This window comes from Drosophila takahashii, chromosome 2R (genome assembly GCF_030179915.1).
Source record: "Drosophila takahashii strain IR98-3 E-12201 chromosome 2R, DtakHiC1v2, whole genome shotgun sequence".
NCBI lineage: Eukaryota > Metazoa > Arthropoda > Insecta > Diptera > Drosophilidae > Drosophila > Drosophila takahashii.
Genome location: NC_091679.1, coordinates 9,424,849 through 9,441,474, shown reverse-complemented (window position 1 = coordinate 9,441,474; position 16,626 = coordinate 9,424,849). Strand labels below are relative to the sequence as shown.

Here is a 16,626-nt window from a genome sequence, read left to right as displayed (position 1 = left end):
CTTTTGTAAAGAAAAAGGGCCACAGAAATCTACTCCGGTGATCATAAAAGCATACGATCCGTCATTCAATCTTTCCTTGGGGAGGTCTGTCATGATGTGCTGGAGTAAACGCGGCTTGGCCCTTAAACTTCTGATGCATTTGTTTACTACGCTTGCCACTAACTTGCGCCCGCCGACCGTCCAGTACTGATGACGAATTATAGCAAGCAGCGCACGAGGTCCAGCGTGATTGCGCATAACTTTTTAATGAATGGTCCGATTCGAAAAATGTCCTTTACATTTCGATAGATATAAATATACACAACAAAATTGCATTTATACTTCTCGGAAGTCTTTAAAGGTGTGTGCGCGAGACACATTTTAAAATCGTTAGTGGGCGATTGTGGGCGTTAGAGGTGGCGTGGCGCTCAGCTAAAGTAAACTTGCGCTGCCTAGGAAGCCCAAGATTATGTGTGGGCAATCTCAACCTTCTAGCCTTTGTAGTTTCCGAGATCTCAGCGTTCATACAGACGGAAAGCCGGACTCGACTAGTGACCCTAATCAAGAATATATATACTTTATAGGGTCAGAAGCGCTTCCTTCTAGCTGTTACATACTTTTGCACGAATACAATATATTAACGTAGAATAGAGTACCAGCATCAAAGCCCAAAGCTGGAGATTAAGGGGTTGTTTATGTTCACGCCGAAAGACGCCGATTTCTCGCAGTAATTTTGCCTTATCACGGATGCTTTCCAGCTTTACGAGGATTACAGGATCTAGCAAAGCGTTTGGGATTTTGCATCGTATTCTGAATATAGATTTGTGAAAAGCAAAGCGAGTTCAAAACGGATCTCAGGTTCTCATCCTGTACGATGGGGATACCATTTATTCGTAGTTAGCTTGTGACATCATTATTGACTTGGACCCGTAGGCTATTTGCAATATTGTTGGATAGGTTTTTGAATTTAGCAGTGAGGTCTTTTCAAGCCATCCTCCATCATTCCAGTTCCAGAACACTCTTTTTAAGATCAGTTACACAGGCCGACAAAATGTGACATGGGTCGGTGTCCAGGCCTGCCACCATTTTATTTCGATAAATGAGGCTTTTCTGAGCATAAGTTGCCACAACACCTATAGTCCATCAGCTCTGGTATTTGCGGTATCTTTAATTTTAGAAAATCACAAATTTTCTTTGTCTTTTGGGATAGACCACTCTTCAAGAGTGGTCAACCAATTTTGGTAATCTTTTCGGAATTAAATAGTTACATGTCACTTTTATACGGTCGTTTTGGAAAATTCAATCCAACTGAACCACAAGAGAAGGTGGGCGCATTTCAAATTTTAAAGTCACAGCAAAGTTTAAAAATCTTCATTTGTGAACAGCGTTTAAAAATTAAATAAAAATATTTTCTTCTACAATGCATTTTTGATCCAAAGACACCTTATGTCCCTAATTTTTAGGACACTCATCAGGTTTTATTGTATTGTTTTGGAAATTTTAAAATTGTTTTTCTTACATTAAATTAATAGATTTTTACCAACTACGGTGACTTGTAGGGTCTTCGGTACGTTTGACATGGCTTCCGGAGTCTTGGTGAGCTCCGTTTTCGCGCATGGATATTTTTCACACATCTCTGCATCCTCTCCGGAGGCTCTGCAGGCTTCACCTGACCAATGGGATTTGAATTTGGAAAAAATATATTTTTATAATATTATATAATATTAGAATATTAGACAAGAACGATAAAAACTTACTTAGAAGTGCAAAAATAACATCCTTCTGGGCTGTAGGACAAAATGATCTTATCTGAAATTATATTGTTTTTGCACCTTGTACCATCAGCTTGACCTAAAAATAAAACATACAAATTATAAAAATGAGAAGCTATAATAATTTTGACAAGACAAAGTTATAATACCCTTTAAAATTACTTACCTAAAAATTCATTCTTGATTAATAGCACTTTTGTTTGAACTCCAAAACAACTTATCACAGTTAGAACGCAATTGAAAAACGCGGAACAACGGCGTGTATAAGCAAACGAAATTATGCACTTACACTCTTTGGTTGCAGTATGCGCTCGCATAAAGTTGAGAGAGTAATTTCTAAAGTAAATCCAAGCTTGCTTGTGTGAGAATTCAGAAATCATTTCTGTGACATCAATTAAGATACAAGAAAGAAGTAAAGCATACAGAGAGCGTCTGCGATCTGATGCAGCTGACGCTATAACACCAGCTCCAATTTATAAAATTCGGCCAGCCGAAGCTTATATACCCTTGCAGATAATTCCTATTAATTTACAAATCTCAAAAATGTTAAATTTCCTATTATTTCTCACTAATTTTCCAATCGTTCCTATGGCAGCTATAATAATTTATTTAATGTTTTTTTTCCGATTATTCCTATGATTACTCCAATCCGGCTCGTTCCGACTTATATACTACCTGCAAAAGAAAGAAGATTTTTGGGAAATCTTTGGACAGACGGAAAGATGGACAGACGAATATGGCTAGATCGACTCGTCTAGTGATGCTAAACAAGAATATATATATAGTGTCGGAAACGTCTCCTTCACTGCGTTGCAAACTTCTGACTGAAATCATAATACCCTCTGCAAGGGAATAAAAAGTAGGCTTGCGTAGGCTTGACACATCCCTTTTTTTGTATTATTCTACAATAAGATTAGGAAAACGCAATTTTACGACAGTTTTGCCGAGATAAAATCCCCCTTCGTTTATGTTGAGTTGAGCAACTGCTCTTCAAGTCATGTTATTGGATGTGGATGGAAACTCTATGGGAACACGAATTTCATATTTGTCAAAAATCCCAACCGTTTCACACGGCCGGTTTCTCCAGAGCGGGCTAACATTTTTCGAACAGATAAAAGCCCTCCTAAGTCATTATTAACTTTCTCGATCATTAATATGAGAGACAGCTTTGACAGGGACTTGGACTCCCTGGTAAGCATTTTCAGCTCGATAAAACGACATCTGGTTTCTCAAAGCCAACTGAGAGGAAGAAACAGAATCACAGCTGACTTTGCCTTTGACTTATAGCCAAACAGCTGATGAAATAAACAAAGCACGCACAATTCTGTAGTTGTTCCTCGTTCAGCTAAATTAAAGGAGTCGAGAAAGCCGATTTTACGAACAGTTTATCTGGACAGATAGCTATTAGGGACTTACACTGGGACTTGAGAAACCGGCCCTTAGGAGATTCGCTTAAATTCAAATTCATAATAATGTTACATCTACCAAGTGTGACAGCATCATCCGAAGAAGATCATTTGATGAAATAATCGAATCACGCCATTTTTTGCGCTTTACAGCACAATTCGTGCGTTAACAGCACTCTGTAATTGTTCCTCGTTCAGCTAAATTAAAGGAGTCGAGAAAGCCGATTTTACGAACAGTTTATCTGGTACGGACGGATAGCTATTAGGGACTTACACAGGGACTCGAAGAAACGGCCCTTATTCCGTCGAAAGCATATTTTACAGAACAGATGTGTTCAAACGCGTTTGCCAATGGAAACAACTCTTTAATTGTCTACCGCGTTGCCTATCAAAAAATCACAAAAATACCAAAAAATCAGCATAGTGGAAACATCCTGAATAAAGAATAAAATTGTATTTGTGATGTGCAGCAATAATATAAACCATTATAAACTACTCGAAATATTTAAATATGGAAAATTTGGAACTGTTTACAAGGGAATCGATACAAATAATAAATGTTTAGCCATTAAAAAAATGTCTCTGGACCAACCAATGGAAAGGCTTTCTGTAATATGCAATGAAGTTTTAACCATTAGACGCTTCAACCATAGAAATATTATTACGATACTTCACTGCTTTCTGTATAATCAGCATGCATATCTGATGTATCCATTTATGTGTTTTGGAAACTGTGAAATGCTGCTACAAAACTCATTTTCCTCTGGTAAATTTACTGTAAATATGCATTTAAATATAAAAATAAAAACATTCTTTTTTTTAAGTACTCATGTAATTACAGTGCCGAACTTTACTATTGGCACACTTGGCACTTTGAACTTCAAGACATTTTTTCTCCGTGAACTATACTAATAATAATATTCAACAAAATTTATTTCGATAAGGGGATTATCTAACTAACAAACGCATTTTATTTCATTGACGTATCTCTTAAAACTAATTTTTAAAAATTAAAAAAACAAAATATGAGCAATTTTTGCCGAACAAAATTATTGGCACACTTGTGTTGTATTTAACTATTACGCTAAAACTTATCCTATTTGACTCATTTTTCTTTGCTAAATCCGCTAGGCCTCAGTTGTCTAGATGGCATTATGCAAAATTTGTATCCTTACATGGTTTTAATAACTTAATTTGAACTAAAAACGGGGTTTTTAAAAAAATGTAAAATGGCAATACCCATAACTCTGCGAAAAATAATATTTAAATGTCAGGATCAGGGTCAATAATACGCTAATATTAGGAAATATGTGCCCAGAAGTGGTTTTTACCATTCGGATCCTTTTACGGCGTTTTAAAGGACTCTAAAACGCTAGACACATAGCGGGACCCGTGGGTTTAAGAGGCCAGGGAAGAGAAACAGTTAAAAATATTATTTTAAAATATTATTTTTCGCACAGATATGGGTATTGGCATTTAACATATTTTTATATAACCGTTTTTCGTTAAAAATAAGTTATTTTAACGATTTAAGGATACAAAGTTCAATGTGCCAAGTGTGCCAATAGTAAAGTTCGGCACTGTACATTGTATGTAAAGAGGATAACAAAAGTCTACTCTGCAGACCAGTACATCTTTTTGACAGTTAATCACAAGCACTTAATCATTAGAGATTTTATATGAATGGCAACTAGAATAAAAAAAATCATTTTCATGAAATAACGAGAACGTAATGTATAAAAAAGCAGTGTTTGAAAAACAATACATACAGTGAGTAACATTAATATTCGGTTTTTTTTTTGGAAACTTCAAACGTAAATAAAAGGTATGAAACTTATAAATTCAAAAAATGTAATGATGCAGGATTAAAGCTAAATTTAACTGAGAAACATACACAAACGAAAAAAAGTCGAAAACTGAGGCAACTTTAATCTTCGGTATTTCCATTTTGTACTAAAAATCACAAAATTTAATAAGGAAATAAACTTAATTTGACATTTAAATGCTATCCATTATTGTCTATCGTGTCGGTTTAATATTTTGGCATACTTTAAAATTATTTTTTGCATATTCTAAGCCAGTTGTACTTAATTAAAAAAAGGATGGGCAGGATAAAGTCAAATAAGTTAGCAAGGGTACAAAACATTCTCGATTTTTTTTGTAGAAGGGACGGCTAAACCATTACCCTACCACTAGAAATCCGTTTCAGAACAATCCTATCATCCCGCCAAAAAAAATGGATGGGTAGAAAAACAAAGTCGCTCAGAGAAGCGTTTTGCTGCTTGATTCCATACAAAACTTAAGGAAAAATGAATTTTCAATCGACTTTTTTTTTGACTTCATCTGTTCGGCCCTTATTCATAAAAAACTTTAAAAGTTACAGACGAAAAACTTAAAAATGGCATTGACAACAGTTTACGGACGATTTTTTGCATAAAAACAGGTCAAGCCTCAGGAGTAGAAAATTTGGTCATCGGCGAGGTTATTATGGTTCTTTCTCAGTATAAGACCATGTTTGAACATAATTTAAAGGCATCTGTGTTTGTCCACCACCAACAGGATAATGATCCTAAGCATACGGCGCATATCCTGAAGAATTGGCTGCTGTTTTATGCTTCCCGGCAATTGTTTTCACCACCATAAGGCCTAGGCATACAAATTAGACTTTTGTCAGTGCCATTTTTAAATTTTTCGTCTGTAACTTTTAAAGTTTTTTATGGTTTTTGTATATTAATAAAAGTAAGAACAAAACTGCATTATTACTTTTCCCGTAAAAGCGATAGGAGTGGGTGAACCTTCAAAAAGGGGGTCGTCCGTAGACTTTTGTCCGCCACTGTAGATTTATGTGGCTTATATTATTCGAATTAATTATTTTCACTGAACTCTGCTCTTTAGGGGGTATTTATATTTTAAAATTCAAATTTTTTATGTTTTTCGTTATGAGTTCGTGGTATGCTGATTACCTTATTCTGATATAATTTTAGTCAACTTTTATAATTTGTATACCCGTTACTCATAGAGTAAAAGAGTATATTGTATTCGTGCAAAAGTAAGTAACAGGGAGAAGAAAGCGTTTCGGACCCTATAAAGTATATGTATTCTTGATAAGGGTCACTAGGCGAGACGATATAGCCATGTCCGTCTGTCCATCTGTCTGTCCGTCTGTATGAACGCTGAGACTTCGGAAACTACAAAAGCTAGAAGGTTGAGATTTCCAACACATATTCTTGGGCTTCCTACGCAGCGCAAGTTTATTTAAGCCGGGCGCCACGCCCCCTCTAACGCCCACAATCGCCCGCTAACGATTTTAACGATTAAACACTTCCAACACAGTACAAAAAAAAAATTTAACGAATAAAACAAATTGAGAAAATGATAATAACAAAATTTTACAGATAAAAGACACCGACACACACCTCACTTCTAAGGAAAAGGAACTATTAAAGACACATCAGGAAAAAGCTAAGAAAATACATAATACAATATATACATACGCATACATATCAATATACACATATACTATATAATAAGCATAAACAGAAAAAAAAAAATATTTAAAAGAGTAAGCAAAAGAGAATTGTAAATGTCAAAAATTAGCAAAGTCAAAGAGTCACTTAGGCCTCTGACTAGAAGTAAAGTTATAAAAAAGGCTACCAGTTTGCCAACGATAGTTGAAGAGTTAAATTTTGAGCCCTCAACTTCTAGAGCAGTGCAGAACAGGGAAGCTGATACAATAACAACTTTATCAGAGATAATGAAGAATCAGATACAGGAACTGTTAGAACAGGAAGTTATTAGGCACAGTCACTCACCTTGGAGTGCACCAGTGTGGCTAGTACCAAAGAAGATGGACCTGTCAGAAAAGTGGAGATTGGTGGTCGATTTTAGAAAGTTGAATGAGAAGACAATAAAGGATAGGTATCCGATGCCAGTAATTGGCGAAGTAATTGATAAACTGGGAAAGGCCATGTATTTCTCGGTATTGGATTTGGCTAGCGGATACCATCAGATTGAGATGGAAAAACAGGACATTCCAAAAACAGCATTTACTACGGATGATGGGCACTTTGAATATGTAAGGATGCCATTTGGACTAACAAATGCTCCAGCGACGTTTCAAAGAGTGATGAATAACCTGATGGGAGAGTTGGTAGGCAAGATTTGTTTGGTCTACATGGATGACATAATTATGTATTTCCCGTCCCTACAAAGTCACATGCAAGACTTGAGGACAGTTTTTAAAAGGATTAGTGGAATCTTTAAAGAAGGAAATAGAGTATTTAGGGAATGTAGTGAAACAAGAAGGAGTCAGACCAAACCCAAAGAAGATTGAGGCCATAAAGCTTTTTCCTTTGCCAAAAACACCAAAGGAAATAAAGTCATTTCTTGGACTTATTGGGTATTACAGGAAATTCATAAAAGATTTTGCAAAAATAACGAAACCAATAACTAAGAGACTAAAAAGAAAACAACAAATAATCATAGATGAGGAGTATACAAAAACTTTTGAATATTGCAAGACGTTGTTATGCAACGATCCATTGTTGAGATATCCAGATTTTACAAAACCCTTTATTTTGACCACAGATGCTAGCAATTTTGCTATTGGTGCTGTGTTATCACAAGGAGCAATGGGAAGCGATCGCCCAATCGCATTTGCAAGCAGAACGTTAAAGGAGGCTGAAGTAAATTATCCCACAGTAGAGAAAGAAATGCTTGCCATAGTTTGGGCCATAAAACGCTTCAGACCGTACTTGTTCGGTCACAAATTCACAATAGTCACAGATCATCGCCCACTAACTTGGCTCATGGGATTTAAAGAACCAAATTCCAAGTTGGTGAGGTGGAAGCTGCAACTATTGGAATATGACTACGAGGTGACCTACAAAAAGGGGTCACAAAACGTCGTGGCAGACGCCTTGAGCAGAATTGAACTACAAGTTCACAACAGTGAACTGGAGTCAACTCAGGCCACTTGTGCGGCCCATACAAGTGAACTGGAATTAAGTTGCATTCATGTGGCAGAAAAGCCACTGAATGACTTTAATATCCAGTTAATTATTGAGGTTGAGTCGACACCAAGCAGAACAGTGGTGACACCTTTTAAGAACAAGGTAAGAAGGACGATAACAGAAAAAGAGTTCACAAAAGAGGAAATTGCAAAAATTTTTAGGGAAGTGCTAAAACCGTACACGTTATGTGCGATATACACGTCAGATGAAGTCTTCAAGGGGTTATATACAGTTGTGACAGATAAAAAAATGTTGTTTTTTATTGCATATTCTTGAAGTATATACTTTTGAGAATACTCTTACAAAAATTCAGAACGATCGGAGCATTAGAACCGAATTTGTAGCTATTTATTGTAGCACATCGGCCGGTACAAACTTGAAACTTTAAACGCGATTATCTCAGAATCTTGTTTTTTTTGAAATTACCTTTGCGGTGGACACGATTACTAAAAAACTATTAATCCGATCGACACAAAATTTTGACCACTTATTTATTATAACAATAGCTAGTCGTTGAACGAAGGATTTTTAATTTTTTTGAAATCATTTTTTTAGAGCACAAAATCTAAAATTGTATACCTTGAAAAAGTGCATTTTTTGTTAAAACAGTCGCCATTTTTTTTTTAATCAAAATTTTTACAAATCCTTCGTTCAGGGACTAGGCAATACAATATACTAACGAAATTTTTTTTAGTTGGGGATTTGAGATGAACCGTTCTTGGGATATGATGTCCACCGCAAGTCACCATCGAAAAAAGACGATCTTGGAATTTGGCCATAACATTTTTATTATTTAATATTTTTTTATAAAAAAATCTTAATAAGTACTTAGAAACATGTATTAAACAACGCCGGCAAAACATTTTTAATAAGTATTTTTTTTAGTGTCAAAAAAAAATCGGTAAAATTTCATTTTTTTTGTGCGGTACAACTGTATATAACCCCTTAGAAAGGTGAAGAAGCGTTTCAGAGTTATTTTTGCAATAGCAAACTGTATAAAGCAGAACGATGTCTTACCTTTATGCGGGGAATTGCAGATATTAGTAAACAAAGAGAAGAAATATAAAGGTATCACACCTCAGGGAATCATAGGCGAATAGATGAAACGTTTTGGAGGATGAGACGTGACATTTATTTTCCAAAAACATGCGTGTGAAACTGGCCAGACATTGAAATAGGATCGGCAACCGCAAAAGGTGGTATTTCAAAATACGGAAACCCCGTGCAAGCCACTTGATATCGTTCATACGGATTTATACACAATCAACGAAAACTACGTAATAACAATAATAGACAAGTTTTCAAGGTTTGCCGTGGGAAACACTATACCGACAAGGGACAGTTTAAATATTGTTAAATCAATAAAGAAGTTCATAAGTCAGTACGGCGTTCCTAAAAAGATCATATGTGACCAAGGCGCGGAGTATGCCTCGGCATTATTCAAGGATTTCTGTAGGCAGTACGACATTGAATTGCACGTGACGTCGTTTCAACAATCGTCTAGCAATTCACCGGTTGAAAGGCTTCATTCAACACTGACAGAAATTTATAGAATAATTATGAAATAATTATGAAGGATTTAAAACTAGAAAATGAGGAAGTTTTAGATGAAGTTTTCCTAACTTATAATAACTCAATACACTCCAGTACGAAATTGAAGCCGTTCGCATTGTTCTCGGGGAGAACACACGTTTTTAAACTGGAAATTAATTTCGATACGGAGCATAAGTACTTAAGGAAGTTAAATGCGTATCAGGAGGAAATGTATAAAGAAGTTAAGAACAGGTTGGAAAGACAAAAACAGGAAAGGACGCGAAAACTCAATGAAGGAAGAGAAGAACCCATAGAGTTGGATAAAGGGGATGTAGTTCATAGGAAGAAGAATAGGAGAAATAAGCTAACACCTAGGTTTACGGAACACGCAGTAGATGAGGATAATGGGGTTACATTCGTTACAAAAAGGAAACAAAAGAAACATAAATTAAAAATAAAAAAGAAAAAAAACAAAATAAAAACTAATCAATCACGGTTACAGGTGCATATTGGTCCATGGACAGACAATGGACGTGCAAACACTAAAACGATAAGAAGCGATCGTAAAAATGGAACTGGGAAAGGCAAGAGTAATGGTCGGAGCGAAGATGTTCGACCATGTAATAAACTTTAAGGACTATGAAGGTAATATTGCACAGATTGAGAACGCGTTGTAAGACATAGAAAATGTTAGATTCTCAGGTGAGGCAGTCCAGGTGGTTAAGGAAGAATTGTACCAGGTGAAGGAGAAGCTAGAAATACTTAAACCAAGAAATAGGGTCAAAAGAGGAATTTTTAATGGATTAGGAAGCACGATAAAAATAGTTTCGGGAAATATGGACGCATATGATAAGGAGAAAATAGGAAATAGAATAAAAGAACTAAGAAATGAAACAAGGTTTCTTACAAAAGAAGCGGACGAGCAAAGAACCTTTTATCAGGAAACCTTGAGCAGATTCTTATAAATAACACCAAACAGGAGTTAAACCTAGAAGTTTTACATCTTGAAGATATGAGAAACCTCAAAAAAGTAGTGTACATGGGAAAAGTACAGGAAACACATTTTTCCGTAATATGTGGTATGTTGGTGCTTCTAGCGATAACGGTACTGGCAATATGCAGAATTAGAAAAAGAAAAACAATCTTCACCCCCAATGCTTTTCTGCACAATTTCGCTCTGGATATACCACAGATGTGGCCATCGCTCCATTCTAGGGGGGGGAGGAGTTACCGTACCGGTACCATCGACTACGCCACTGCCTAAACCTCCCCGTGTTACCCTCTTCCAAGTGGACCCGGTCACTGCACAGCTAGCCGTTCATTGTCCCACATAGAATTGACATAAGAAATGCAACATCAGCACAAGGCAGGATGTTGCTAAACGACACCCACTCAGCAGAGCTCCAGAAAACACTTTGTTTGATTTGAGTCTCAAGCCACAATAAAAAATTTTCCGTTTGGAACAACCAAAGCGAACACATCAACTGTTTATTAAAATATTGAACGACTAAGAGGATGACTAACTATTACATACTATAACTCGCTCACAGCGCAGCGGCAGCGAAATTGCCTATCCCGTGGGCCCTGCGCGCTGCCTCTGCTGGCCACCACTGATTTAAACCTATCAAAATGTAGAAGACATTTTTTAAATCGGACCATTCTTTAAAAAGTTATGTGAAATCAAACAAATTTTATATATTCATCTCCCTCGCACTTCCTTTGGCTGAGTGACGGGTATTGGATAGTCGGGACACCTACCCGACTATAGCGTTCTCTCTTGTTTTTATACCCTTGCAGAGAGTATTATAATTTTGGTCAGAAGTTTGTAACGCAGTAAAGGGGTCGTTTCCGACCCCATAAAATATATATATTCTTGATCAGAATCAATAGGGAAGTCAATATAGCCATGTCCGTCTGTTTCAATACCGTTTGCAAGCTCAGTTTAAAAGCTAGCGACTTAAAACTTTCACAGTCATCATAAAACATGTGTACGCAGAACAAGTTTGAAAATCGACCCGATCGGACATCTATATCCTATAGCTCCCATAGGAACAATCGGATATAACTTGCAAAAACTAAAGATTTTTCGCGCAGTGTAAAAGTTATTGACATTATTCTTTCCAAATCGTATTTTGTTGTGCATACCTTGATCAGGGTAAAAGCGCGTTCCGATCGAACGTCTATATCCTATAGCCCCCATAGGAACAATAGGGTGGAAAATTTTAAAATTTAATTTTTTGAAATCTGAAATATTATGTTTATTAATTCATGTTGCTATTGTAGTCAAATTTTAATTCGTGAAATCTGCAAGGGCATTTTTGTGCATACCTTGCACTATGGGGCATTTGACCACTTTGGTTGGCCAAAACCCATTTTTTAAAAGTCGTTAAAACAAAAAATGTTGTTTTAGGATGTGTTAACAAAAGACCATTAAACAATGTTACGTTTACAGAAATCCGATAGAGGTCGCCTCTGTTAAGGTAGGAGCTGTTAAATCAGCTGTTCGATATGCAATTATCGAGCTGTTGTATTTCGACTTTTTGCTTGTAGTTTTAAAGTGCTTTAAATTTGAGTTTTTAAGCAATCTAAGTAAAGGATTTAAAGGATTGTGTTATGTACTAAGTATTTCTGTGGTTAGACGACAAAAATTAGACGGTTTTTTCTTACAAATTAGTCTTAAAGGGAGTGGTCTAACAAGTAAATTTTTGTAAGAAAACTAAATTTCAAAGGGAGCAACAAAGTGAGTCCAGCGGAGTCCACTTCTGGAACCTATTGGGATTTGTAGATTATTTAATTGTTGTTAAAATGTATATGGTCAGAATCGCCACTTATTGCCACTTTTTCTGTAATTTAATTTTTTAGACCATAACCTTAAATTTTACACACTCCTATCGTTTGCACTGGTGGCTAAGGAAGTAAGGACTTTCGTGACTTTAAATTATTATCAAAATATAGTAGTAATACTTAGCTTTGTAATCGACTAACTTAAGTGGACTTTAGCGGCTTTAAAACGAAAGTTCCGATACAACTTGAACAAAAAGTCGTAAAAATGTAAAGTAAATTCTTTCCTTTGCCCAATTTTTTAAGAACTTTATGATATAGTCGTCCGATTTTTACGAAACTGTTAATATTTTTTTAAAAACTTACATAATTGCTATTTCTAAAGTTATGTGCATTTATCTCCAAAAACAGCAAAGTTAATTTGATCGTTTCTATTACAGCTATATGATATAGTTTTCCGATCCGCATGATTCTCATATATAATATGCGTAGGGATAAGAAATGGCGACTGGTAAAGTTTCAAGTCAATATCTTTTGAAATGACCGAGTTATTAATTTCGGCCAACAAAAGTGGTCAAATGCCCCATAGTACCTTGGTCAGGGTAAAAGCGCGTTCCGATCGAACGTCTATATCCTATAGCCCCCATAGGAACAATAGGGTAGAAAATTTTAAAATTTAATTTTTTGAAATCTGAAATATTATGTTTATTAATTCATGTTGCTATTGTAGTCAAATTTTAATTCGTGAAATCTGCAAGGGCATTAAAACGTCGACTTGCCGAAGTCAGCTTACGTCCTCGTTTTTAAATGGATATGGGCACTTCCACCAAAAAGTCCACCAAGCCAAAAACTTTGAAACTTGAATAAAACATATTTCCACATGATTTTGCCCCGATATTAGTTTCTAAATAGTTTGATCCTGAGCTAAACTACAATTTGGAGTATAGTTTGATTATTTGTATGACAAACCCCATCAATATAAAATGTTGGCTATTTATACCCGTTACTCGTAAAGGAAAAGGGTATATTGTATTCGTCCAAAAGTATGTAACAGGGAGAAGGAAGCTTTTCCGACCCTATAAAGTATATATATTCTTGATCAGGATCACTAGCCTAGTCGATCTATCCATGTCCGTCTGTCTGTCTGCCTGTCCGTCTGTATGAACGCTGAGATCTCGGGCACTACAAAAGCTAGAAAGTTGGGATTTTTCACACATATTCTTTGGCTTCCTACGCAGCGCAAGTTTTTTTCAGCCGAGGGCCACGCCCCCTCTAACGCCCACAATCGCCCACAAAGGATTTTAAAATGCGTCTGGCGCCTACACCCTTCAAGATTTTAGTAAAGTGAAAATGCAGTTTTATGGTGTTCATCAATACCTATCGAAATATAAAAGAAATTTTTGAAATCGTTAAAAAGTTATGCCCGATCAAAGTTTTCTATCTCCATTTCCCTCGCACTTCTCTTAGCTGAGTAACGGGTATCTGATAGTCGGGGCACCCGACTATAGCGTTCTCTTTTGTTTTTTGTTATTTTTATACCCGTTACTCGTAGAGTAAAAGGGTACATTGTATTCGTGGAAAAGTATGTTACAGCTAGAAGGAAGCATTTCCGACCCTATAATTTATATATACTCCGCATATAGCCATGTCCGTCTGTCTGTCTGTCTGTCCGTCCGAATGAACGCTGAGATCTCGGAAGCTGGAATAAATATTATTTCTTAAATCAAGAATTGCTTTTCTTGTTTTAAGAAATATTTTTTCTTGTTTTGAAGGTGCCTTTCTAAAAAACCATTTCTTTTTTGAATAAATTTGATTTCTTGTTTTCAGAAACTTAATTTCTTGAAACAAGAAAGAAGCCACCTTTGAAACAAGAATCGCCTTTCTTGTTTCCAGAAATATTTTTTCTTTTTTTATGTTGGCTTTCTAAAAAACCGTTTCTTGTTTTAAGAAATTTAATTTCTTGTTTTAAGAAATTTAATTTCTTGTTTCAAGAAATATTTTTTCTTGTTTTAATGGTGCCTTTAAAAAAAACATTTCTTGAAACAAAGGTGAGGTTGCCTTTGGCAAAAAATCAAGAAAGAATTTTCTAGATTTTAAGGAAGTTCTTCATTTTTTATACCCTTGTAGAGGGTATTATAATTTCACTCAGATGTTTGCAACGCAGTGAAGGAGACGTTTCCGACCACATAAAGTATATATATTCTTGATCAGCACCAATAGCCGAGTCTATCTAGCCATGTCCGTCTGTCCGTCTGTCCGTTTCTATGCGAACTAGTTCCTCAGTTTTAAAGCTATTGCGATGAAACTTTCCCGAAAGTCTTCTTTCTATTGCAGGTAGTACATATGTCGGAGAGAGCCGGATCGGACCACTATATCTTAAGGCTCCCTTAGGAATATTCAAACAAATATAAGAAAATGCATTGTAACTTTGTAGGAAGTAGACGTTTTGATTCTTGACTACTTAAAAACAAAATTTAAATAAATAGGAACGCTGAATCTGGAATCCCTGGAACTGCACCGAGTGAGCATTCTTTTATCTACAAGGGTATATAAGCTTCGGCTGGCCGAAGGTAGCTTCCTTTCTTGTTTTTTATGAGTGTACCCATTCCAATTAATGGAACACAATAATACCAAATTATGTAGCAATTAATAAGTATAAAATAAGCTTCTTTAACAACCAATGTTCAAAAGTTCATGAAACTTTTATTTGCGAGAGCGCTCTATGGGAAAAAAGTCAATTTTTATACCCTTGCAGAGGGTATTATGATTTCAGTCAGAAGTTTGCAACGCAGTGAAGGAGACGTTTCCGACCCCATAAAGTATATATATTCTTGATCAGCATCACTAGACGAGTCGATCTAGCCATGTCCGTCTGTCCGTCCGTTTCTACGGAAACTAGTCTTTCAGTTTTCAAGCTATCGGGATAAAACTTTCCCAAAAGTCTTCTTTCTATTGCTGGTAGTATATAAGTCGGAACGAGCCGGATCGGACAACTATATCATATAGCTCTCATAGGAACAATCGGGAAAAAAAACTGGAAAAAAATTATATCTTGGGTGTTTTTGAACCTATAACATCCTACTTATGGAAATGTCATTTTTTATTCAATTCTGAATTTCGAATAAAATTTTTTCAAAATTGGACGACTATATCATATAGCTGCCATAGGAACGATCGGAAAATTAATGGGAATATAATAGGAAATAAATTATTGCTTCGTTGGGTTTTTATTGTATTCTCTTCTACTCTAGGATATAACTCTTTTCAAATATTTTCGAATTTCGATTTGAATTTTATCAAAATCGAACTACTATATCATATAGCTGCCATTGAAACGAACGCAAAATTAATGAGAAATAATAGGAAAATTAACATTTTTGCGATTTGTAAATTAATAGAAATTATCTGCAAGGGTATATAAGCTTCGGCTGGCCGAAGCTATCTTCCTTTCTTGTTTTGGCATAAAATCATTTTATTTTACAAATTATTTTTAAAAATAAAATATATTTTGTGAATTTACATACCTTAATTAGCCAAGAACAGTTATCTAAGATTTTTTACTAACAACACTTTAGTGTTGATAAACGAACAAAGTCAGCTGTTCGATTGACTTTGTTGTGTGCGTAAATTAGTGAAAAATCTTTGCAAACTTTCAGTGCTTATTTTGTGGAGCAACAAAATGGTTTATTATTTTTGATCATGTCAAATCGTAGCAAAGGTATTTATAAATGTTTCTTAGATTAGATGTTTTGATTATTATGGCTTGTTGTCCAACTCTGAACTGTTTTAAAGGTGTATCTATTTAGCTTAAAACCAACAAGTTTGTTTGTGTTCCGTGGTGTACAACTTATAAATGGCACAAAGTTGCAAAAAGGTAAAAACGCAAAGGTATTACCAAATGTATCCTTAATATCGCAAAACTAATAATTTTTGCAACTTTTTGCACGTTTTTTCAAAAAAAGGACTTAAATCCAGCAACTTATAACCATAAAAAAATTTTTTTTTAAATAAAAAAACTATCTAAGTGGCTTTATGGAATTTATGGAAAGGGACAAGTCAAGTGAAAATCCTGGCTGCAAAGGGCTCAAATATAAAGAAGCTGGACCCCCGTTAAAGCTAAAATTGGCATCTGCTCTTAGATAA

At 35.5% G+C, this 16,626-nt stretch overlaps 2 protein-coding genes across 7 annotated transcripts in view; one reads left to right on the top strand and one right to left on the bottom strand.

Annotated features, from left to right (window-relative positions):
* The window catches only part of LOC138912436 (uncharacterized), a 61,823-nt gene that overhangs the window by 12,375 nt on the left and 32,822 nt on the right, over positions 1 to 16,626 (bottom strand). The gene's annotated exons all lie outside the window — the stretch shown is intronic.
* Stlk (Ste20-like kinase) overlaps positions 3,595 to 16,626 on the top strand; it is a 265,199-nt gene continuing 252,167 nt past the window's right edge. The window contains exons 1-2 of one of the 3 annotated variants that reach the window (XM_070213268.1): positions 3,806 to 3,923; positions 10,205 to 10,347. In XM_070213268.1, coding sequence (XP_070069369.1) covers positions 10,272 to 10,347 — 76 coding nt within the window. In that variant the 5' untranslated portion in view covers positions 3,806 to 3,923; positions 10,205 to 10,271. Of the gene's footprint in view, positions 3,924 to 10,204; positions 10,348 to 16,626 lie in introns of all 3 variants that reach the window. The other 2 variants (XM_070213267.1, XM_070213266.1) reach the window with 2 other exon arrangements.